The sequence below is a fragment of the Mobula hypostoma genome, unplaced genomic scaffold (assembly GCF_963921235.1).
Source record: "Mobula hypostoma unplaced genomic scaffold, sMobHyp1.1 scaffold_183, whole genome shotgun sequence".
Taxonomy (NCBI): Eukaryota; Metazoa; Chordata; class Chondrichthyes; order Myliobatiformes; family Myliobatidae; genus Mobula; species Mobula hypostoma.
This window is the reverse complement of record NW_026948184.1, coordinates 48201-72622: the sequence shown is the minus strand read 5'-3', so window position 1 is coordinate 72622 and position 24422 is coordinate 48201. Positions and strand designations below refer to the sequence as shown.

General features: G+C 58.6%; 1 protein-coding gene across 1 annotated transcript in view; it reads right to left on the bottom strand.

Annotated features, from left to right (window-relative positions):
- Positions 1-24422, bottom strand: part of LOC134341509 (chloride channel protein-like) — a 98642-nt gene that overhangs the window by 60430 nt on the left and 13790 nt on the right. The window contains exons 3-4 of the mRNA XM_063039380.1: positions 22341-22469; positions 20005-20133 (exon numbers count right to left, since the gene is read on the bottom strand). Coding sequence (XP_062895450.1) covers positions 20005-20133; positions 22341-22469 — 258 coding nt within the window. The remainder of the gene's footprint in view (positions 1-20004; positions 20134-22340; positions 22470-24422) is intronic.

Below are 24422 nucleotides of genomic sequence, written 5' to 3'. Positions count from 1 at the left end.
GATGGTTGAGGGGTGATAACTGTCCCTGAACCCGGTGGTGTGGGTCCTGAGACTCCTGTACCTCCTTCCTGATGGTTGAGGGGTGATAACTGTCCCTGAACCCGGTGGTGTGGGTCCTGAGGCTCCTGTACCTCCTTCCTGATGGTTGAGGGGTGATAACTGTCCCTGAACCTGGTGGTGTGGGTCCTGAGGCTCCTGTACTTCCTTCCTGATGGTTGAGGGGTGATAACTGTCCCTGAACCTGGTGGTGTGGGTCCTGAGGCTCCTGTACCTCCTTCCTGATGTTTGAGGGGTGATAACTGTCCCTGAACCCGGTGGTGTGGGTCCTGAGGCTCCTGTACCTCCTTCCTGATGGTTGAGGGGTGATAACTGTCCCTGAACCTGGTGGTGTGGGTCCTGAGGCTCCTGTACCTTCTTCCTGATGGTTGAGGGGTGATAACTGTCCCTGAACCCGGTGGTGTGGGTCCTGAGACTCCTGTACCTCCTTCCTGATGGTTGAGCGGTGATAACTGTCCCTGAACCTGGTGGTGTGGGTCCTGAGGCTCCTGTACCTCCTTCCTGATGGTTGAGGGGTGATAACTATTCCTGAACCTGGTGGTGTGGGTCCTGAGGCTCCTGTACCTCCTTCCTGATGGTTGAGGGGTGATAACTGTCCCTGAACCTGGTGGTGTGAGTCCTGAGGCTCCTGTACCTCCTTCCTGATGGTTGAGGGGTGATAACTATTCCTGAACCTGGTGGTGTGGGTCCTGAGGCTCCTGTACCTCCTTCCTGATGGTTGAGGGGTGATAACTGTCCCTGAACCTGGTGGTGTGGGTCCTGAGGCTCCTGTACCTTCTTCCTGATGGTTGAGGGGTGATAACTGTCCCTGAACCCGGTGGTGTGGGTCCTGAGACTCCTGTACCTCCTTCCTGATGGTTGAGCGGTGATAACTGTCCCTGAACCTGGTGGTGTTGGTCCTGAGGCTCCTGTACCTCCTTCCTGATGGTTGAGGGGTGATAACTGTCCCTGAACCCGGTGGTGTGGGTCCTGAGACTCCTGTACCTCCTTCCTGATGGTTGAGCGGTGATAACTGTCCCTGAACCTGGTGGTGTTGGTCCTGAGGCTCCTGTACCTCCTTCCTGATGGTTGAGGGGGTGATAACTGTCCCTGAACCTGGTGGTGTGAGTCCTGACGCTCCTGTACCTCCTTCCTGATGGTTGAGGGGTGATAACTGTCCCTGAACCTGGTGGTGTGGGTGCTGAGGCTCCTGTACCTCCTTCCTGATGTTTGAGGGGTGATAACTGTCCCTGAACCTGGTGGTGTGGGTCCTGAGGCTCCTGTACCTCTTTCCTGATGGTTGAGGGGTGATAACTGTCTCTGAACCTGGTGGTGTGGGTCCTGAGGCTCCTGTACCTCTTTCCTGATGGTTGAGGGGTGATAACTGTCCCTGAACCTGGTGGTGTGGGTCCTGAGGCTCCTGTACCTCTTTCCTGATGTTTGAGGGGTGATAACTGTCCCTGAACCTGGTGGTGTGGGTCCTGAGGCTCCTGTACCTCCTTCCTGATGGTTGAGGGGTGATAACTATTCCTGAACCTGGTGGTGTGGGTCCTGAGGCTCCTGTACCTCCTTCCTGATGGTTGAGGGGTGATAACTGTCCCTGAACCTGGTGGTGTGAGTCCTGAGGCTCCTGTACCTCCTTCCTGATGGTTGAGGGGTGATAACTGTCCCTGAACCTGGTGGTGTGGGTCCTGAGGCTCCTGTACCTCCTTCCTGATGGTTGAGGGGTGATAACTGTCCCTGAACCTGGTGGTGTGGGTGCTGAGGCTCCTGTACCTCCTTCCTGATGGTTGAGAGGTGATAACTGTCCCTGAACCTGGTGGTGTGAGTCCTGAGGCTCCTGTACCTCCTTCCTGATGGTTGAGGGGTGATAACTGTCCCTGAACCTGGTGGTGTGGGTCCTGAGGCTCCTGTACCTCCTTCCTGATGGTTGAGGGGTGATAACTGTCCCTGAACCTGGTGGTGTGGGTGCTGAGGCTCCTGTACCTCCTTCCTGATGGTTGAGGGGTGATAACTGTCCCTGAACCTGGTGGTGTGGGTCCTGAGGCTCCTGTACCTCCTTCCTGATGGTTGAGGGGTGATAACTGTCCCTGAACCTGGTGGTGTGAGTCCTGAGGCTCCTGTACCTCCTGCCTGATGGTTGAGGGGTGATAACTGTCCCTGAACCTGGTGGTGTGGGTCCTGAGGCTCCTGTACCTCCTTCCTGATGGTTGAGGGGTGATAACTGTTCCCATGAACACTACCCAATACAGTCTTTATTTAATTTAACTACTTAATGTGTCTACTTGCTGTAATTCACGTTTTTTTCCGCCAGAACAACAAATTTCACAACTGAAACAAGAGAAGATCTGCAGGCGCTGGAAATCCAGGGTAAAACACACGCACGAAACGCTGGGGAGCTCAGCAGGCCAGGCAGCGTCTCGCTGGAAGAGAGTACAGTCGACGTTCCGGGCCGAGAGCCCTCGGCAGGGCTGGAGAGAGAAAGCTGAGGAAGAGATTTGGAAGGTGCGGGGTGGGGGAGAGAGGGAAACACAAGGTTGATGGGTGAAACCGGGAAGTGGGTGGGGGGGATGAAGTAAAGAGCTGGGACGTTGATCGGTGAAAGAGATACAGGGACGGAGAAGGGGGGAGTCCGATAGGTGGGGACAGAAGGCCGTGGGAGGGAAAAGGGGGAGGGGAACCACAGGGAGGAGATGGACAGACAAGGAGATGAGGTGAGAGAGGGACCGGGGGATGAGGAATGGTTATTACTGGGAAGTTTGAGAAATCGATGTTCATGCCATCAGGTTGGAGGCTACCCAGACGGAATACGAGGTGTCGTTCCTCCAACCTGAGTGTGGCCTCGTCCCGACAGTGGAGGGGGGACGTGGATGGACGTATCGGATTGGGGATGGGAAGTGGAGTTAGAATGGGCGGCCGCTGGGAGATCCTGCCTGTTCTGTAGGCGGTCTCCTGATCTACGTCGGGTCTCAGGAGGCCGCACCGGGAGCACCAGATGCAGTAGATGTGACCCCGACAGACTCACAGGTGAAGTGTCACCTCACCTGGAAGGGCTGTTCGGGGCCCCGACTGGTAGTAAGGGAGGAGGTGTAGGGGCACTTGTTCCGCTTCACAACAGAATTCATTTCAGTTCAAATAAAACAACATGGATCATAATTGGAATCAGGAGCAGAGCATCTGGGAAAATGGTAGTAAGGGAGGAAGTGTAGGGTCACTTGTTCCGCTTCACAACAGAATTCATTTCAGTTCAAATAAAACAACATGGATCATAATCGGAATCAGGAGCAGAGCATCTGGGAAAATGGTAGTAAGGGAGGAAGTGTAGGATCACTTGTTCCGCTTCACAACAGAATTCATTTCAGTTCAAATAAAACAACATGGATCATAATCGGAATCAGGAGCAGAGCATCTGGGAAAATGGTAGTAAGGGAGGACGTGTAGGGTCGGGTGAAAGAACAGGCAGTATCTATGGAGGGGAATAAATAGTTGGCGTTTCAGGCCGAGGCCCTTCACCAGGACCTGAAAGAAGCCAGGATGAGAAGGTGGGGAGACAGGGGAAGGAGTACCAGCTGGCAGGTGACAGGTGAGACCAGGTGAGGAGGGACGGTGGGTGGGAGAGAGAGAGGATGAGGTGAGAAGCTGGGAGGTGATTGGTGGAAGAGGCAAAGAGCTGAAGAAGATGGAATCCAATAGGCGAGGTGAGCGGACCATGCGAGGAAGGGACGGAGGAGGGGAAACAGAGGGAGGTGACGGGCAGGTGAGGAGAAGAGGAGAGGTGAGAGGGAAAGGGATTAGCAGGAGCCCCCCCCCACACCGTCAACACAGAGCACGGTCCCAGAAAGCACCATCAATCATCAGAGACCCCCACACACAGGAGGTACAGGAGCCTCAGGACCCACACCACCAGGTTCAGGGACAGTTATCACCCCTCAACCATCAGGAAGGAGGTACAGGAGCCTCAGGACCCACACCACCAGGTTCAGGAACAGTTATTAACCCTCAACCATCAGGAAGGAGGTACAGGAGCCTCAGGACCCACACCACCAGGTTCAGGGACAGTTATCACCCCTCAACCATCAGGAAGGAGGTACAGGAGCCTCAGGACCCACACCACCAGGTTCAGGGGCAGTTATCACCCCTCAACCATCAGGAAGGAGGCACAGGAGCCTCAGGACCCACACCACCAGGTTCAGGGGCAGTTATCACCCCCTCAACCATCAGGAAGGAGGTACGGGAGCCTCAGGACCCACACCACCAGGTTCAGGGACAGTTATCACCCCTCAACCATCAGGAAGGAGGTACGGGAGCCTCAGGACCCGCGCCACCAGGTTCAGGGACAGTTATCACCCCTCAACCATCAGGAAGGAGGTACAGGAGCCTCAGGACCCACACCACCAGGTTCAGGAACAGTTATCACCCCCTCAACCATCAGGAAGGAGGTACAGGAGCCTCAGGACTCACACCACCAGGTTCATGAACAGTTATTACCCCTCAACCATCAGGAAGGAGGTACAGGAGCCTCAGGACCCACACCACCAGGTTCAGGGACAGTTATCACCCCTCAACCATCAGGAAGGAGGTACAGGAGCCTCAGGACCCGCACCACCAGGTTCAGGGACAGATATCACCCCCTCAACCATCAGGAAGGAGGTACAGGAGCCTCAGGACTCACACCACCAGGTTCAGGGACAGTTATTACCCCTCAACCATCAGGAAGGAGGTACAGGAGCCTCAGGACCCGCACCACCAGGTTCAGGGACAGATATCACCCCCTTGACCATCAGGAAGGAGGTACAGGAGCCTCAGGACCCACACCACCAGGTTCAGGGACAGTTATCACCCCTCAACCATCAGGAAGGAGGTACAGGAGCCTCAGGACCCACACCACCAGGTTCAGGGACAGTTATCACCCCCTCAACCATCAGGAAGGAGGTACAGGAGCCTCAGGACTCACACCACCAGGTTCAGGGACAGTTATCACCCCTCAACCATCAGGCTCCGGAACCAGAGGAGACAACTTCACCTATCCCATCCCGGAACTGTTCCCACAACCTATGGACTCACTGTCAATGACTCTTCATCTCATGTTCTCGATATTAATTGCTTTTTTATTTATTATTATTACTTATTTCCGTTTGTGTTTGCGCAGTTTGCTGCCTTCTGCACGTTGGTTGGACGCCCGAGTCGGGCGGTCTTTCATTGACTCCGTTACTGTTACGAGTCCTATTATGGATTTGGATTAGATTATGAGGACACTCAGTCCTCGTCTAGTGTCATTTAGAAATGCATGCCTTAAAAAATGATACAACGTTCCTCCAGAATGATATCACAGAAACACACAGGACAACCCAAGACTAAAACTGACAAAACCACATAATTATAACATGTAGTTACAACAGTGCAAAGTAATACCGTAATTTGATAAAGAGCAGACCATGGGCACGGTAAAAAAAAAAGTCTCAAAGTCCCGAAAGACTCATCATCTCACGGAGACGGCAGAAGGGAGAAACTCTCCCTGCCATGAACCTCCAAGTGCCGCCAACTTGCCGATGCATTGGAAGCTCCCGACCGCAGCCGACTCTGAGTCCGTCTGAAAACTTCGAGCCTCCGACACAGCCTCTCCGAGCACCATCCTCTGCCGAACGCTTCAACCCCACCCCGACCACCGAGCAACAGGCAAAGCCGAGGACTCGGGGCCTTCCCCTCTGGAGATTCTGGATCGCACAGTAGCAGCGGCAGTGAACCGGGCATTTCAGAAGTTTCTCCAGATGTTCCTCCGTGCTCTCACGTCCGTCTCCATCAAATCAGGATTGTGCAAGACCCCCAACTTGACGGATGACAGACATCACCACCGGAGTGGCCGCTGTGAGCTGCGTCACGCCGCCATCTTCTCCTCCCTCCCTTACTGAGAATGCCCACAAGGAAATGAATCGCAGGGTTGTATCTGGTGACCAGAAGTGTACTTTGAGAATAAACGTACTTTGATCTTTGAGACAACAGTCTTCACGCTATCAGGTTGGAGGCTCCCCGGACGGAACACGAGGCGTTGCTCCTCCAACTCGGGAGGGGCCTCACCGCGGCAGGAGAGGGCTGACGCGGGGGGTGGGGGTGGGGACCGGAATTAAAGAGGAAAAGGCCCGCGAAAAGTCTGAGGGACCCCGGGTGGGTCAGGCAGAACGGAGGCACAGAAACCCGGCCCTTCGCTCCATGCTGAACCGTTTAAAACTGCCCGCTCCCATCGCCCCCATCGCCCTCCCATCCCCGCGTCGATCCAAACCTCTCGTAAACGATGAGGCCGAGCCCCTTCACCGCTTGTGCTGGCCGCTCGTTCCACACCCCCACCGCCCTCTGGGTGAAGGGTTTGCCCCTCGCGTTCCCCTCAAACTCCTCACCTTTCACCCTTAACCCCTGACCTCCGGTTGCAGTCCCACCCAACCTCAGCGGGGCGAAAAGCCTGCTCGTATTTGCCCTGTCTATACCCCCCCCTCATAGTTTTGTACGCCCCCATCAAATCTCCCCTCAATCTCCTACGCTCCGGGGAACACAGTCCGAACCGATTCAATCTTTCCTGAAAACTCAGGTCCCTCTGTGAATTTCCTCTGCACTCTTATTTTCGTCTTTCCTGCAGGTGAGACTCGCCAAGACGATGCGGAAGTCTCGAGATGGTTGCTATACACGGATGCTCCCGATGGCTCTTGACGTGAGTTGGCAACAGCACATGACGAACGTCGAGCTCTATAACGACCTACCGATGCTCTGCGCTAAAATCGAGGCGAGAGGACTGGATTACGCCAGCCCGAGCTACCTGCCAGCCTAGCCCAGGCACGGGAGGATGAACCCTGGGCGCCCTCCCAAGGCTGTGGTCAACAGGCTCCCGGAAGACAGCGGCGTGGCTGATGTAGATGAACTGAACGCACTGATGAGGGAGAGGGAGAGTCCGTCATTCTGCCCGATGCCAGCCTCCTAGGCCTGAGTCGAAGTAGTAGTAGTAGTGGTGGTTATCAGGATTGTGCACGGCCCCCGACTTCACAGATACGATATCAATTTGGAACGGCCGCCATCTTCTCCTCCCTCTGGAGTATGTGAGACAACACAAGAACTACACAGGACTACGTAAAGTGCACAGAACAGCGCAGGGCAGTACAATCATTAATAAACAAGACCATCGGCACAGTAGAGGACAATTTCAATATAATAATAAATGGTGTCGATGTTAGTCTAGACTCTGGGTATTGAGGAGTCTGATGGCTTGGGGGAAGAAACTGTTGCACAGGCTGGTCGTGAGATCCCGAATGTTTCGGTACCTTTTGCCAGACGGCAGGAGGGAGAAGAGTTTGTATGAGGGGTGCCTGGGGTCCTTCATAATGCTGTTTGCTTTGCGGGTGCAGGGTGCGGTGTAAATGTCTGCAATGGCAGGAAGAGAGACCCCGGTGATCTTCTCAGCTGAGCTCACTGTCCGCTGGAGATTCTGCAGAGGCTGGAAATCCAGAGAAACACGCGCACAAAATGCTGGAGGAACTCAGCGGGCCAGGCAGCGTCTGTGGAAAAGAGAACAGCCGACGTTTCAGGCCCAAACCTTTCAGCAGGACTGGAAAGGATGGGGGGAGGTTGGTAGGGGGGAGGTGAAGGAGGCTAGCTGGAAGCGGGTAGGTGAGGCCAAGAGGGTGGGAAAGGTCACGGGCCGGAGGAGAAGGAATCTGATGGGAGAGGAGAGTGGGCCATGGGAGAAAGGGAAGGAGGAGAGGCACCAGGGAAGGGAGCCGTTTCATTTGGAGCTGGTCCAACTACGGGCAGAGAACATCGACGCGCGCGACGGTCCGCGTGGGTCAGGTGGGGAGCTGACGAGCTCGAGCTTGAATTCCTGGTCGTTCGAACCGCGCACGAGTCCATCGTCAAAAGGAACGAGGCGCGTGATGCCCCAGGGTGCCCCGCACAGTACGTATGACCCACACACAACCGTAGGTAAAGAGAAATGCTGCCACAAATGAGAACACGCTCACAAGACCGGTAGAAACAGGAGCAGGAGTCGGCCATCTGTCCCGTCCGGCCTGTTCCGAAATTCAGTAAGATCATGGCTGATCTGTCCGTAAAATCAGCTGCCTTTTTCCCATAACCCTTCATTCCCCAGCTATGCAAAAATCTGTCCAAACTTGCCTTAAAAATATTTACTGAGGGAGCCTCCACTGCGTCATGGGGCAGAGAATTCCACAGATTCGCCACTCTCTGGGAAAAGCAGTTCCTGCTTATCTCCGTCCCAAATCTACTCCCCCGAACCTTGAGGCTGTGTCCCCTAGTTCTAGTCTCACCTGACGATATCCTGAGTTATTCATTATGGACTAGGCTTTTAAAAAGAGAGAGGGAACGTGCAGCTGTACAGCACAAACAACTTGTTACTGAGAGAGAGAGAGAGAGAGAGAGAGAGAGAGGGGCGAAGACGGCTCGCAGTTTGTCTGGGATTTCCGCAAGGACACTGCCAGCTTCCGAGTTCCTGCAGAGAGAGAGAGAGGGGGGGAGCTACTTGATGGACAGCTGGTGCTCATCGTGACAGTATTTAGACCAGCGTGATTGCTCGTTTCGGGGGGACACGCGGACGCACCAGGGTGTGGCCGAGTTACCGCCATCCTATCCAGCTGCCCACGAGTGTGGGACTGAGGATCGATTACCAGGTACCGATCTGTGATTGTTTGTGCGTGAAAGAGCGACCCTGTGGAGTCTGCCAGTGCGTCTAACCCTCGCCCGGGTTGGTTAGACTGTCACTCGGAGACGGTGCTCTTAAGTTGGTCGAGTTTGGCCAACTTGGAAGTTTCGGAGGACAACGGGAAGAATCGACGGCATCTGCTAACTCGGACAACCACAACCCCTCTCCCTCTCCATCACGACTCAACTCAATACCACGGACTGAACTGAACTTTACTCATCATCGTAAGACTGCATCCATTTACCGCTAGGCTCGAAGAATCTTGGTTTTTATAATTCCACCCTTATATAATTAATGCTAACCTGTTTGATATATCTGAATTTTATTACTGTATTGCGTAGTTACTAATAAATACCATAAGTTAATAGCAATACCAGAGTCCAAAGGTGTTTTCTATTTCTGTTGGTTCTTTAACCCGCCACGGGGTACGTGACAACTGAACCAGCCGATCACCCCTCACCGCCACTCCCCCCCCCACAGACGTCCCGGTCATTTCATTACCCACCCTCGCCCGCTCTGAGGTCAGTTTCCCCGCTGAGGTCGACTGGGGCTGCGACCAGAGGTCGGGGGTTGAGGGTGAAGGGTGAGAAGTTCAGGGGGGGGTCACGAGGGGGAAACCCCTTCACTCGGAGGGCGGGGAGGGCCTGCCGGCGACGAGACCTACTCACGGGGAAGGCTTCGCGAGTGAACCGCGAGGGGAAAATTTGCCAGCCCTATGTTGAGTTCAACGCTGACTGGCAACTCCGGGTGCCAAACTGTATCGGTCTCTGCCTTTCCTTTCGGTTCATTGGCCCCGTGGAGAGACAGCGCTTGTCTCCCTTTCTCTTCACCATTTACACCTCCGACTTCAACTACTGCACAGAGTCTTGTCATCTTCAGAAGTTTTCGGATGACTCTGCCATAGATGGATGCATCAGCAAGGGAGATGAGGCCGAGTACGGGGCTACGGCAGGAAACTTTGTCACATGGTGTGAGCAGAATTATCTGCAGCTTAATGTGAAAAAGACTAAGGAGCTGGTGGTGGACCTGAGGAGGGCTAAGGTACCGGTGACCCCTGTTTCCATCCAGGGGGTCAGTGTGGACATGGTGGAAGATTACAGATACCTGGGGATACGAATTGACAATAAACTGGACTGGTCTAAGAACACTGAGGCTGTCTACAAGAAGGGTCAGAGCCGTCTCTATTTCCTGAGGAGACTGAGGTCCTTTAACATCTGCCGGACGATGCTGAGGATGTTCTACGAGTCTGTGGTGGCCAGTGCTATCATGTTTGCTGTTTTGTGCTGGGGCAGCAGGCTGAGGGTAGCAGACACCAACAGAATCAACAAACTCATTCGTAAGGCCAGTGATGTTGTGGAGATGGAACTGGACTCTCTGACGGTGGTATCTGAAAAGAGGATGCTGTCCAAGTTGCATGCCATCTTGGTCAATGTCTCCCATCCACTACATACTGTACTGGTTGGGCACAGGAGTACATTCAGCCAGAGACTCATTCCACCGAGATGCAACACAGAGCGTCATAGGAAGTCATTCCTGCCCGTGGCCATCAAACTTTACAACTCCTCCCTTGGAGGGTCAGACACCCTGAGCCAATAGGCTGGTCCTGGACTTATTTCCTGCCATAATTTACATGTTATTATTTAATTATTTATGGTTTTATATTGCTATATTTATACTCTATTCTTAGTTGGTGCAACTGTAATGAAATCCGATTTCCCTCTGGATCAATAAAGTATGTCTGTCTGTCTATCTATAGCACGGGTAACCGCTCGCCCTCCTTATCGTACTGCCCTGGTCTGCGTATCTAGTCGGCCCTGTCCGCTTTCTTCACCACCCTATCCACATGCGTTCCCTGGAGGTGGAATCTCATGTGGATAGGGTGGTGAAGAAAGCTTTTGGTTTGCTGGCCTTTATAAATCAGAGCATTGAGTGTAGGAGTTGGGATGTCACGTTGACAGTCGCAGGCGGCGGGAGGAGAGAGAGCAGCACGCCGCGCGTCCGCAGCCCTCCGGTGAAAAATGATATCGTTTCCGTTAAATAGGGGCCGTGGATAATTCTGATTTGACGGAGACGGACGTGAAAGCACAGAGGAACATCTGGAGAAATTTCTGAAACGCCCGTCCGCTGCTGTCGTTACTGCGTGGCCGGGAATCTATCGGAGCGAAGGCCTCAAAATCCCCGGCTTTGCCTGCTTTCGGCGACCGAGAAGGAGGTCGAATCGTTCGGACAGAGGTGGCGCTCAGTGCTTGGTGTCGGAGAGCTGATCAGAGCTCGAAGTTTTCGGATGACTCAGAGTCGGACTGTGGTCGGGCGTGGCAGGGAGAGTTTTTCTTCCTTCTCCCGTCTGCGTGAGATGTGGGACATTTGAGAGACTTTGAACTTTTTACTGTGCTCACGGACTTCTTCATCAAGTTATGGTATTGTTGCACTGTTGTAACTACACGTTATAATTATGTCGATTTGTTAGTTTTTTCCAGTCTTGGCCAGTCCTGTGTTTTGTGATATCACACTGGAGGAAATATTGTATCATTTCTTAATGCATGCATAACTAAATGACAATAAAAGACGACTGCATGTCCTCATAATCTAATCTAAATTGTACAAGGCATTGGTGAGGCCAGATTTCGAGTATTGCGTACAGTTCTATAGGAAATATGTCAATAAAATTGAGAGAGTACAGAGGAGATTTACTAAAATGTTGCCTGGGTTTCATCTCCTAAGTTACAGAGAAAGGTTGAACAAGTTGGGTCTTCATTCTTTGGAGCGTAGAAGGTTGAGGGGGGACTTGATAGAGGTGTTTAAAATTACGAGGGGGATAGATAGAGTTGACGTGGATAGGCTTTTTCCATTGAGAGCGGGGGAGATTCAAACAAGAGGACATGAGTTGAGAGTTAAAGGGCAAAAGTTTAGGGGTAACACGAGGGTGAACTTCTTTACTCAGAGAGTGGTGGCTGTGTGGAACGAGAAGTGGTCGGGGCAGGTTCGATGTTGTCATTTAAAGTTAAATTGGACGAATATATGGACAGGAAAGGAATGGAGGGTTATGGGCTGAGTGCAGGTCGGTGGGACTGGGTGAGAGTTAGAGTTCCGCACGGACTAGAAGGGCCGAGATGGCCTGTTTCCGTGCTGTGATTGTTATATGGTTATATGGATAGTCAGAGGCTTTTTCCCAGGGCTGAAATGGCTAGCATGAGAGGTCCAGGGTAAGTTTTCTCATGCAGAGAGTGGTGAGGCGTGGAATGGGCTGCCGGCAACGATGGTGGAGGCGGATACGATAGGGTCTTTTCAGAGACTCCTGGACAGGTACACGGAGCTTAGAAAAATAGAGGGCTATGTGATAATTTCTAAAGTAAGGACATGTTCGGCATGTATTGTGAAGGGCCTGTATTGTGCTGTCCGTTGTCTACGTTTCTGTGTTACCAGTTCAGTTTCCTGTCAATGGTAACCCCCCCTCCCCCGGGATGTTGATAGCACTGGATGTCAAAGGACGATGGTTAGAGCACAGAGTGGGCCCAGGTCGCGTTGGCATTGCAGAGACAGGGTTTTGCTAATTCAAACGTTAGCAAATTTGCAGATTTGCCGATGACGCAAAGCTGGGAGGCAGTGTGAAATGTGAGGAGGATGTTATGAGAATGCAGGGTGACTTGGACAGGCTGGGTGAGTGGGCAGATGCATGGCAGATACAGTTTAATGTGGATAAATATGAGGTCAGGCAGCATCTAGGGAGGGTTATAAACTGTCAACAAGAGCCTTCGTCAGGACGAGAACGCAAAGAGGAAGACGCCAGAATACAAAGTGTTCCCAGTGTGTGGGTCTGACCCGGGGGGGATACGGAGACAGGAACTGTGCACGGTGCTCCCAGTGTGTGGGTCTGACCCAGGGGGATACAGAAACGGGAACTGTGCACGGTGCTCCCGGTGTGTGTGGGTCTGACCCAGGGGGGGATACAGAAACGGGAACTGTGCACGGTGCTCCCGGTGTGTGTGGGTCTGACCCAAGGGGGGGATACGGAGACAGGAACTGTGCACGGTGCTCCCGGTGTGTGTGGGTCTGACCCAAGGGGGGGATACGGAGACGGGAACTGTGCACGGTGCTCCCGGTGGGTGTGGGTCTGACCCAAGGGGGGGATACGGAGACGGGAACTGTGCACGGTGCTCCCGGTATGTGTGGGTCTGACCCAGGGGGGATACGGAGACGGGAACTGTGCACGGTGCTCCCGGTGTGTGTGGGTCTGACCCGGGGGGATACGGAGACGGGAACTGTGCACGGTGCTCCCGGTGTGTGTGGGTCTGACCCGGGGGGATACGGAGACGGGAACTGTGCACGGTGCTCCCGGTGTGTGTGGGTCTGACCCAAGGGGGGGATACGGAGACGGGAACTGTGCACGGTGCTCCCGGTGTGTGTGGGTCTGACCCAGGGGGATATGGAGACGGGAACTGTGCACGGTGCTCCTGGTGTGTGGGTCTGACCCAGGGGGATACGGAGACGGGAACGGTGCACGGTGCTCCCGGTGTGTGTGGGTCTGACCCAGGGGGGATACGGAGACGGGAACTGTGCATGGTGCTCCAGGTGGGTGTGGGTCTGATCCAGGGGGATACGGAGACGGGAACTGTGCACGGTGCTCCCGGTGTGTGTGGGTCTGACCCAGGGGGGATACTGAGACGGGAACTGTGCACGGTGCTCCCGGTGTGTGTGGTTCTGACCCAGGGGGATACGGAGACGGGAACTGTGCACGGTGCTCCCGGTGTGTGGGTCTGACCCGGGGGGGGATACGGAGACGGGTTCTGTGCACGGCGCTCCCGGTGTGTGTGGGTCTGACCCGGGGGGGATACGGAGACGGGTACTGTGCACGGTGCTCCCGGTGTGTGTGGGTCTGACACGGGGGGGACACGGAGACGGGAACTGTGCACGGTGCTCCTGGTGTGTGGGTCAGACACGGGGGGGATACGGAGACGGGAACTGTCCACGGTGCTCCCGGTTTGTGGGTCAGACACGGGGGGGATACGGAGACGGGAACTGTGCACGGTGCTCCCGGTGTGTGTGGGTCTGACCCAGTGGGGTATGGAGACAGGAACTGTGCACGGTGCTCCTGGTGTGTGTGGGTCTGACCCAGGGGGGATACAGAGACGGGAACTGTGCACGGTGCTCCCGGTGTGTGTGGGTCTGACACGGGGGGGATACGGAGACGGGAACTGTGCACGGTTCTCCCGGTGTGTGTGGGTCTGACACGGGGTGGACACGGAGACGGGAACTGTGCACGGTGCTCCCGGTGTGTGTGGGTCTGACCCGGGGGGGGATACGGAGACGGGAACTGTGCACGGTGCTCCCGGTGTGTGTGGGTCTGACCCAGGGGGGATACGGAGACGGGAACTGTGCACGGTGCTCCCGGTGTGTGTGGGTCTGACACGGGGGGGATACGGAGACGGGAACTGTGCAAGGTGCTCCCGGTGTGTGTGGGTCTGACCCAGGGGAGATACGGAGACGGGAACTGTGCACGGTGCTCCCGGTGTGTGTGGGTCTGACCTGGGGGGGATACAGAGATGGGACTGTGCACGGTGCTCCCGGTGTGTGTGGGTCTGACCCACGGGGGATACGGGGACGGGAACTGTGCACGGTGCTCCCGGTGTGTGTGGGTCTGACCTGGGGGGGATACAGAGATGGAACTGTGCACGGTGCTCCCAGTGTGTGGGTCTGACCCGGGGGGGGATACGGAGACAGGAACTGTGCACGGTGCTCCCGGTGTGTGTGGGTCTGACCCAAGGGGGGGATACGGAGACGGGAACTGTGCACGGTGCTCCCGGTGGGTGTGGGTCTGACCCAAGGGGGGGATACGGAGACGGGAACTGTGCACGGTGCTCCCGGTGGGTGTGGGTCTGACCCAGGGGGGATACGGAGACGGGAACTGTGCACGGTGTTCCCAGTGTGTGGGTCTGACCCGGGGGGGATACGGAGACAGGAACTGTGCACGGTGCTCCCGGTGTGTGTGGTTCTGACCCAGGGGGATGTGGAGATGGGAACTGTGCACGGTGCTCCCGGTGTGTGTGGGTCTGACCCAAGGGGGGGATACGGAGACGGGAACTGTGCACGGTGCTCCCGGTGTGTGTGGGTCTGACCCAGGGGGATACGGAGACGGGAACTGTGCACGGTGCTCCTGGTGTGTGGGTCTGACCCGGGGGGGTACGGAGACGGGAACTGTGCACGGTGCTCCCGGTGTGTGTGGGTCTGACCCAGGGGGGATACGGAGACGGGAACTGTGCACGGTGCTCCCGGTGTGTCTGGGTCTGACCCGGGGGGATACGGAGACGGGAACTGTGCACGGTGCTCCCGGTGTGTGTGGGTCTGACCCAGGGGAGATACGGAGACGGAAACTGTGCACGGTGCTCCCGGTGTGTGTGGGTCTGACCCAGTGGGGGATACGGAGACGGGAACTGTGCACGGTGCTCCCGGTGTGTGTGGGTCTGACCCAAGGGGGGGATACGGAGACGGGAACTGTGCACAGTGCTCCCGGTGTGTGTGGGTCTGACCCAGGGGGATACGGAGACGGGAACTGTGGACGGTGCTCCCGGTGTGTGTGGGTCTGACCCAGGGGGATATGGAGACGGGAACTGTGCACGGTGCTCCCGGTATGTGTGGGTCTGACCCAGGGGGGGATACGGAGACGGGAACTGTGCATGGTGCTCCTGGTGTGTGTGGGTCTGACCCGGGGGGCATACGGAGACGGTAACTGTGCACGGTGCTCCCGGTGTGTGTGGGTCTGACCCAGGGGGGATACGGAGACAGGAACTGTGCATGGTGCTCCCGGTGTGGGTGGGTCTGATCCGGGGAGGGGGGGTATACGGAGACGGGAACTGTGCACGGTGCTCCCGGTGTGTGTGGGTCTGACCCGGGGGATACGGAGACAGGAACTGTGCACGGTGCTCCCGGTGTGTGTGGGTCTGACCCGGGGGGGGGGATACGGAGACGGGAACTGTGCTCGGTACTCCCGGTGTGTGTGGGTCTGACCCAGGGGGATACGGAGACGGGAACTGTGCACGGTGCTCCCGGTGTGTGTGGGTCTGACCCACGGGGGATACGGAGACGGGAACTGTGCACGGTGCTCCCGGTGTGTGGGTCTGACCCGGGGGATACGGAGACAGGAACTGTGCACGGTGCTCCCGGTGTGTGTGGGTCTGACCCAGGGGGATATGGAGATGGAACTGTGCACGGTGCTCCCGGTGTGTGGGTCTGACCCGGGGGGGATACGGAGACGGGAACTGTGAACGGTGCTCCCGGTCTGTGTGGGTCAGACACGGGGGGGATACGGAGACAGGAACTGTACACGGTGCTCCCGGTGTGTGTGGGTCTGACCCGGGGGGATACGGAGACGGGAACTGTGCACGGTGCTCCCGGTGTGTGTGGGTCTGACCCAAGGGGGGGATACGGAGACGGGAACTGTGCACGGTGCTCCCGGTGTGTGTGGGTCTGACCCATGGGGATACGGAGACGGGAACTGTGCACGGTGCTCCCGGTGTGTGTGGGTCTGACCCGGGGGGATACGGAGACGGGAACTGTGCACGGTGCTCCCGGTGTGTGTGGGTCTGACCCGGGGGGATACGGAGACGGGAACTGTGCACGGTGCTCCCGGTGTGTGTGGGTCTGACCCAAGGGGGGGATACGGAGACGGGAACTGTGCACGGTGCTCCCGGTGTGTGTGGGTCTGACCCAGGGGGATATGGAGACGGGAACTGTGCACGGTGCTCCTGGTGTGTGGGTCTGACCCAGGGGGATACGGAGACGGGAACGGTGCACGGTGCTCCCGGTGTGTGTGGGTCTGACCCAGGGGGGATACGGAGACGGGAACTGTGCATGGTGCTCCAGGTGGGTGTGGGTCTGATCCAGGGGGATACGGAGACGGGAACTGTGCACGGTGCTCCCGGTGTGTGTGGGTCTGACCCAGGGGGGATACTGAGACGGGAACTGTGCACGGTGCTCCCGGTGTGTGTGGTTCTGACCCAGGGGGATACGGAGACGGGAACTGTGCACGGTGCTCCCGGTGTGTGGGTCTGACCCGGGGGGGGGATACGGAGACGGGTACTGTGCACGGCGGTCCCGGTGTGTGTGGGTCTGACCCGGGGGGGATACGGAGACGGGTACTGTGCACGGTGCTCCCGGTGTGTGTGGGTCTGACACGGGGGGGACACGGAGACGGGAACTGTGCACGGTGCTCCCGGTGTGTGTGGGTCTGACACGGGGGGGATACGGAGACGGGAACTGTGCACGGTGCTCCCGGTGTGTGGGTCAGACACGGGGGGGATACGGAGACGGGAACTGTCCACGGTGCTCCCGGTGTGTGGGTCAGACACGGGGGGGATACGGAGACGGGAACTGTGCACGGTGCTCCCGGTGTGTGTGGGTCTGACCCAGTGGGGTATGGAGACAGGAACTGTGCACGGTGCTCCTGGTGTGTGTGGGTCTGACCCAGGGGGGATACAGAGACGGGAACTGTGCACGGTGCTCCCGGTGTGTGTGGGTCTGACACGGGGGGGATACGGAGACGGGAACTGTGCACGGTTCTCCCGGTGTGTGTGGGTCTGACACGGGGTGGACACGGAGACGGGAACTGTGCACGGTGCTCCCGGTGTGTGTGGGTCTGACCCGGGGGGGGATACGGAGACGGGAACTGTGCACGGTGCTCCCGGTGTGTGTGGGTCTGACCCAGGGGGGATACGGAGACGGGAACTGTGCACGGTGCTCCCGGTGTGTGTGGGTCTGACACGGGGGGGATACGGAGACGGGAACTGTGCAAGGTGCTCCCGGTGTGTGTGGGTCTGACCCAGGGGAGATACGGAGACGGGAACTGTGCACGGTGCTCCCGGTGTGTGTGGGTCTGACCCGGGGGGGATACAGAGATGGGACTGTGCACGGTGCTCCCGGTGTGTGTGGGTCTGACCCACGGGGGATACGGGGACGGGAACTGTGCACGATGCTCCCGGTGTGTGTGGGTCTGACCTGGGGGGGATACAGAGATGGGACTGTGCACGGTGCTCCCGGTGTGTGTGGGTTTGACCCAGGGGGATACGGAGACGGGAACTGTGCACGGTGCTCCCGGTGTGTGTGGGTCTGACCCGGGGGGGACACGGAGACAGGAACTGTGCACGGTGCTCCCGGTGTGTGGGTCTGACCCGGGGGGGATACGGAGACGGGAACTGTGCACGGTGCTCCTGGTGTGTGTGGGTCTGACCCGGGGGGGGATACGGAGACGGGAACTGTGCACGGTGCTCCAGGTGTGTGTGGGTCTGACCTGGGGGGGATACAGAGATGGGACTGTGCACGGTGCTCCCGGTGTGTGTGGGTCTGACACCGGGGGGGACACGGAGACGGGAACTGTGCACGGTGCTCCCGGTGTGTGTGGGTCTGACCCAGGGGGGATACGGAGACGGGAACTGTGCACGGTGCTCCCGGTGTGTGGGTCTGACCCGGGGGGGATACGGAGACGGGAACTGTGCACGGTGCTCCGGGTGTGTGTGGGTCTGACCCAGGGGAGATACGGTGACGGGAACTGTGCACGGTGCTCCCGGTGTGTGTGGGTCTGACCCAGGGGGGATACGGTGACGGGAACTGTGCACGGTGCTCCCGGTGTGTGTGGGTCTGACCCAGGGGGGATACAGAGACGGGAACTGTGCACGGTGCTCCCGGTGTGTGTGGGTCTGACCTGGGGTGGATATAGAGATGGGACTGTGCACGGTGCTCCCGGTGTGTGTGGGTCTGACACGGGGGGGACACAGAGACGGGAACTGTGCACGGTGCTCCCGGTGTGTGTGGGTCTGACCCAGGGGGGATACGGAGACTTGAACTGTGCACGATGCTCCCGGTGTGTGGGTCTGACCCGGGGGGGATACGGAGACGGGAACTGTGCACGGTGCTCCCGGTGTGTGTGGGTCTGACACGGGGGGGATACGGAGACGGGAACTGTGCAAGGTGCTCCCGGTGTGTGTGGGTCTGACCCAGGGGAGATACGGAGACGGGAACTGTGCACGGTGCTCCCGGTGTGTGTGGGTCTGACCTGGGGGGGATACAGAGATGGGACTGTGCACGGTGCTCCCGGTGTGTGTGGGTCTGACCCACGGGGGATACGGGGACGGGAACTGTGCACGGTGCTCCCGGTGTGTGTGGGTCTGACCTGGGGGAGATACAGAGATGGGACTGTGCACGGTGCTCCCGGTGTGTGTGGGTCTGACCCAGGGGGGGATACGGAGACGGGAACTGTGCACGGTGCTCCCGGTGTGTGTGGGTCTGACACGGGGGGGATACGGAGACGGGAACTGTGCAAGGTGCTCCCGGTGTGTGTGGGTCTGACCCAGGGGAGATACGGAGACGGGAACTGTGCACGGTGCTCCCGGTGTGTGTGGGTCTGACCTGGGGGGGATACAGAGATGGGACTGTGCACGGTGCTCCCGGTGTGTGTGGGTCTGACCCACGGGGGATACGGGGACGGGAACTGTGCACGGTGCTCCCGGTGTGTGTGGGTCTGACCTGGGGGAGATACAGAGATGGGACTGTGCACGGTGCTCCCGGTGTGTGTGGGTCTGACACGGGGGATACGGAGACGGGAACTGTGCACGGTGCTCCCGGTGTGTGTGGGTCTGACCCAGGGGGATACGGAGACGGGAACTGTGCACGGTGCTCCCGGTGTGTGTGGGTCTGACCCACGGGGGATACGGAGACGGGAACTGTGCACGGTGCTCCCGGTGTGTGTGGGTCTGACCCGGGGGGAATACGGAGACGGGAACTGTGCACGGTGCTCCCGGTGTGTGTGGGTCTGACCCAGGGGGGACACGGAGACGGGAACTGTGCACGGTGCTCCCGGTGTGTGTGGGTCTGGCCCGGGGGGGAGACGGAGACGGGAACTGTGCACGGTGCTCCCGGTGTGTGTGGGTCTGACCCGGGGGGAATACGGAGACGGGAACTGTGCACGGTGCTCCGGGTGTGTGTGGGTCTGACCCGGGGGGGATACAGAGACGGGAACTGTGCACGGTGCTCCCGGTGTGTGTGGATCTGACCCAGGGGGGGATACAGAGATGGGACTGTGCACGGTGCTCCCGGTGTGTGTGGGTCTGACCCGGGGGGAATACAGAGACGGGAACTGTGCACGGTGCTCCCGGTGTGTGGGTCTGACCCGGGGGGGATACGGAGACAGGAACTGTGCATGGTGCTCCCGGTGTGTGTGGGTCTGACCCAGGGGTGATACAGAGACTGGAACTGTGCACGGTGTGAAATCGTCTCGGACTCACCTGCGGCCTGCGGGGAGACGAACATGCAGAGGAGGGTGGAGAAGATGATCAGGACGAGGGGGAATCCCACCCAGACGAGGTACTGTAGCCAGATGCTGCTTTTTGCCAGGACGTAAAGCCACTTGTAGACTGGAGAGGAAACGGAGGGAGGTGGGAGTGAGGCAGGGGGAACGGATAGAGAGAGAGGTGGGAGGGAATGGGGGACAGGGGAAAAGAGGAAGGAGGGACAGAGAAGGGGGAGGAGAGAGGAGGGGGAAAGGAGGGAGAGGGGAGAAGGGGGGGAAGGGGGTAGAGGAGGGGGAAAGGAGGGAGAGGGGAGAAGGGGGGAAGGGGGTAGAGGAGGGGGAAAGGAGGGAGAGGGAGAGGAGGGAGAGGAGGGGGAGGGGGAGGTGAGAGGAGGGAGGAGGGGGAGGGGAGGGGAGAGGAGGGGAGAGGAGGGAGGGGGAGGGAGTAGAGAGAGGAGGAGCGGAAGGTGAAGGTGGCGAGGAGGGGGAGGTGACAGGGGAGAGGGGAAGAAGAGGGCGAGGGGAGGGGGAGGGGAGAGGAAGGGGAAAGGAGGGAGAGGGAGAGGAGGGGGGAAGGGGGTAGAGGAGGGGGAAAGGAGGGAGAGGGAGAGGAGGGAGAGGAGGGGGAGGGGGAGGTGAGAGGAGGGGGAGGGGAGGGGAGAGGAGGGGAGAGGAGGGAGGGGGAGGGGGAGAGGAAGTGGAGAGGGGGAGGTGAGAGGAGGGAGGAGGGGGAGGGGAGGGGAGAGGAGGGTGTAGAGAGAGGAGGAGCGGAGGGTGGAGGTGGCGAGGAGGGGGAGGTGACAGGGGAGAAGGGAAGGAGAGGGTGAGGGAGGAGGGGGAGGGGAGAGGAGGGGGAAAGGAGGGAGAGGGAGAGGAGGGGGAGGGAGGGGAGAGGAGGGGGAGAGGAAGTGGAGAGGGGGAGGTGAGAGGAGGGAGGAGGGGGAGGGGGAGGGGAGGGGAGAGGAAGAGGAGGGAGGGGAGAAGAGGGAGAGGAGGGGAGAGGAGGTGGAGAGGGGGAGGGGAGAGGGGGGAGGTGGGGGAGGGGAGAGGGGGGAGAGGAAGTGGAGAGGGGAGGTGAGAGGAGGGAGGAGGGGGAGGGGAGGGGAGAGGAGGGAGGGGGAGGGGTAGAGAGAGGAGGGAGGGGGAGGGTGTAGAGAGAGGAGGAGTGGAGGATGGAGGTGGCGAGGAGGGGGAGGTGACAGGGGAGAAGGGAAGAAGAGGGTGAGGGAGGAGGGGGAGGGGAGAGGAGGGAGAAAGGAGGGAGAGGGAGAGGAGGGAGAGGAGGGGGAGAGGAGGTGGAGGGGGGGAGGAGGGGGAGGGGGAGGGGAGGGGAGGGGAGGGGAGGGGAGAGGAGGGGGGTAGAGAGAGGAGGAGCGGAGGGTGGAGGTGGTGAGGAGGGGGAGGTGACAGGGGAGAAGGGAAGGAGAGGGTGAGGGAGGAGAGGGAGGGGAGAGGAGGGGGAAAGGAGGGAGAGGGAGAGGAGGGAGAGGAGGGGGAGGGGGAGGTGAGAGGACGGAGGAGGGGGAGGGGAGGGGAGAGGAGGGGAGGGGGTAGAGAGAGGAGGAGCGGAGGGTGGAGGTGGCGAGGAGGGGGAGGGGACAGGGGAGAGGGGAACAAGAGGGCGAGGGGGTGGGGGAGGGGAGAGGAGGGGGAAAGGAGGGAGAGGGAGAGGAGGGAGGGGAGGGGGAGATGAGGTGGAGAGGGGGAGGTGAGAGGAGGGAGGAGGGGGAGGAGGAGGGGAGAAGAGGAGAGAAGAGGGAGGGGGGAAGGGGGAGAGAGAGGAGGAGCGGAGGGTGGAGGTGGCGAGGAGGGTGAGGTGACAGGGGAGAGGGGAAGAGGAGGGCGAGGGGGAGGGGGAGGGAGAGGTGAGGGGAGACGGGGTGAGGGGCAGAGAGGGAGAGAAGAGAGGGGGGAGTGGGAGGGGGAAAGGAGGGAGTGGGAGAGGGAGGTAAGAGCGGAGAGGGGGAGAGTGGGGGAGGGAGAGGGAGGGGAGAGGAGATTCGTGAGAGAATCGAGACTGCCGATATCCACCCCACTCTTCTTCCCCACTCTCACACCCTCCCTTCCCACTCACTCATTCTATCCCTGCTGCCTGCTCCCTCCCTCCCTCGTTCCCTCCGAGCCCCACTCTAACCCGAACCCGCGGCTTCCCGCCACCCCTCCCGACCCTCCCACCTCCGCTTCCCCTTCCCTCCTCTGCCCAAACGCCCCCGCCTCCATCCCTCTCCCTCAGCCCGGCCTCCAGAGACCTCAAACCTCTCCGGGCCCCCTCGGTCCCGTTCCCCAACCCCCAATCCCCGGCCCGCCCCCGTACCCAGCGGCCACACTTACAGTCCAGGCCCTTCGCACTGATGTAGTCCATGGCCCAGCTGACAAGAGCCATCACCAGGCCGAGGAGCACCAGAAAGATCCAGTCCTCTCCAAGAGAGCTGACCAAACGCTGGTACAACCAGCGTCTCGCTGTGGGAGGGGGGGAGACAGGTCAGAGAGAGATCGACCTCCTCACCATCCGATCACACCCTCCCGGGGTCAGACACAGAGTGAATCTCCCTCCGCACCGTCCCATCACACACTCCCGGGGTCAGACACAGAGTGAATCTCCCTCCACACCGTCCCATCACACCCTCCCGGGGTCAGACACAGAGTGAATCTCCCTCCGCACCGTCCCATCACACGCTCCCGGGGTCAGACACAGAGTGAATATCCCTCCGCACCGTCCCATCACACACTCCCGGGGTCAGACACAGAGTGAATCTCCCTCCGCATCGTCCCATCACACACTCCCAGGATCAGACACAGAGTGAATCTCCCTCCACAACCTCCCATCACACACTCCCGGGGTCAGACACAGAGTGAATCTCCCTGCCCACGGTCCCATCACACACTCCCTGGGTCAGACACAGAGTGAATCTCCCTCCGCACCGTCCCATCACACACTCCCGGGGTCAGACACAAAGTGAATCTCCCTACACAACGTCCCATCACACACTCCCGGGGTCAGACACAGAGTGAATCTCCCTCCGCACCGTCCCATCACACACTCCCGGGGTCAGACACGGAGTGAATCTCCCTCCACACCGTCCCATCACACACTCCCGGGGTCAGACACAGAGTGAATCTCCCTCCACACCGTCCCATCACACACTCCCGGGGTCAGACACAGAGTGAATCTCCCTCCACACCGTCCCATCACACACTCCCGGGGTCAGACACAGAGTGAATCTCCCTCCGCACCGTCCCATCACACACTCCCGGGGTCAGACACAGAGTGAATCTCCCTCCGCACCGTCCCATCACACACTCCCGGGGTCAGACACAGAGTGAATCTCCCTCCACACCGTCCCATCACACACTCCCGGGGTCAGACACAGAGTGAATCTCCCTCCACACCGTCCCATCACACACTCCCGGGGTCAGACACAGAGTGAATCTCCCTCCGCACCGTCCCATCACACACTCCCGGGGTCAGACACAGAGTGAATCTCCCTCCGCACCGTCCCATCACACACTCCCGGGGTCAGACACAGAGTGAATCTCCCTCCGCACCGTCTCATCACACCCTCCCCTCCTCACCCCCGAGTTCTTCCCTCCTTTTCTCTGTGTACTTCACTTCTCCCATTCGCACTCTGCCTAGCTGCCCCTCTCCTGAAGTCTGGGTCCTGGGTCCCATCGCTGTCTCAGCCTCTCCCTCCCCCAGGGCAGACACCCTCCCCCTCTCCACCCCACAATCAGCCTCGGTTGGGCCGAGACTACATCACAATCAGATCGACCCACGGGCCCCCGACAATGGGGGTGAGGCTGCGGTCAGAATGGCCTCCCCCTCCCATCTCCCACCCTCCTCTTCCCAACCCTCTCATTCACCTCCTTCTCCCCTCCCTCCCCTCGTCCCCTCTCTCCCTCCCTGCTGAACCCGCAATTTCCTTCTCATCCCCCTCTCCCTCTGTTCCCCACCTTCCACCTGCAGCTCCCTGTCCCCCTCCTCATAAATCCCTCACCCTCCTCCACTGTCCCCTTCCCCCTTCTCCCTTCCACACCCTCGTATAACCATATAACAATTACAGCACGGAAACAGGCCATCTCGGCCCTTCTAGTCCGTGCTGAACTCTAACTCTCACCCAGTCCCACCGACCTGCACTCAGCCCATAACCCTCCATTCCTTTCCTGTCCATATAGCTATCCAAGTTAACTTTAAACGACAACATCGAACCTGCTCCAACCACTTCTCGTTCCACACAGCCACCACTCTCTGAGTAAAGAAGTTCCCCCTCGTGTTACCCCTAAACTTTTGCCCTTTAACTCTCAACTCATGTCCTCTTGTTTGAATCTCCCCCATTCTCAATGGAAAAAGCCTATCCACGTCAACTCTATCAATCCCCCTCATAATTTTAAACACCTCTATCAAGTCCCCCCTCA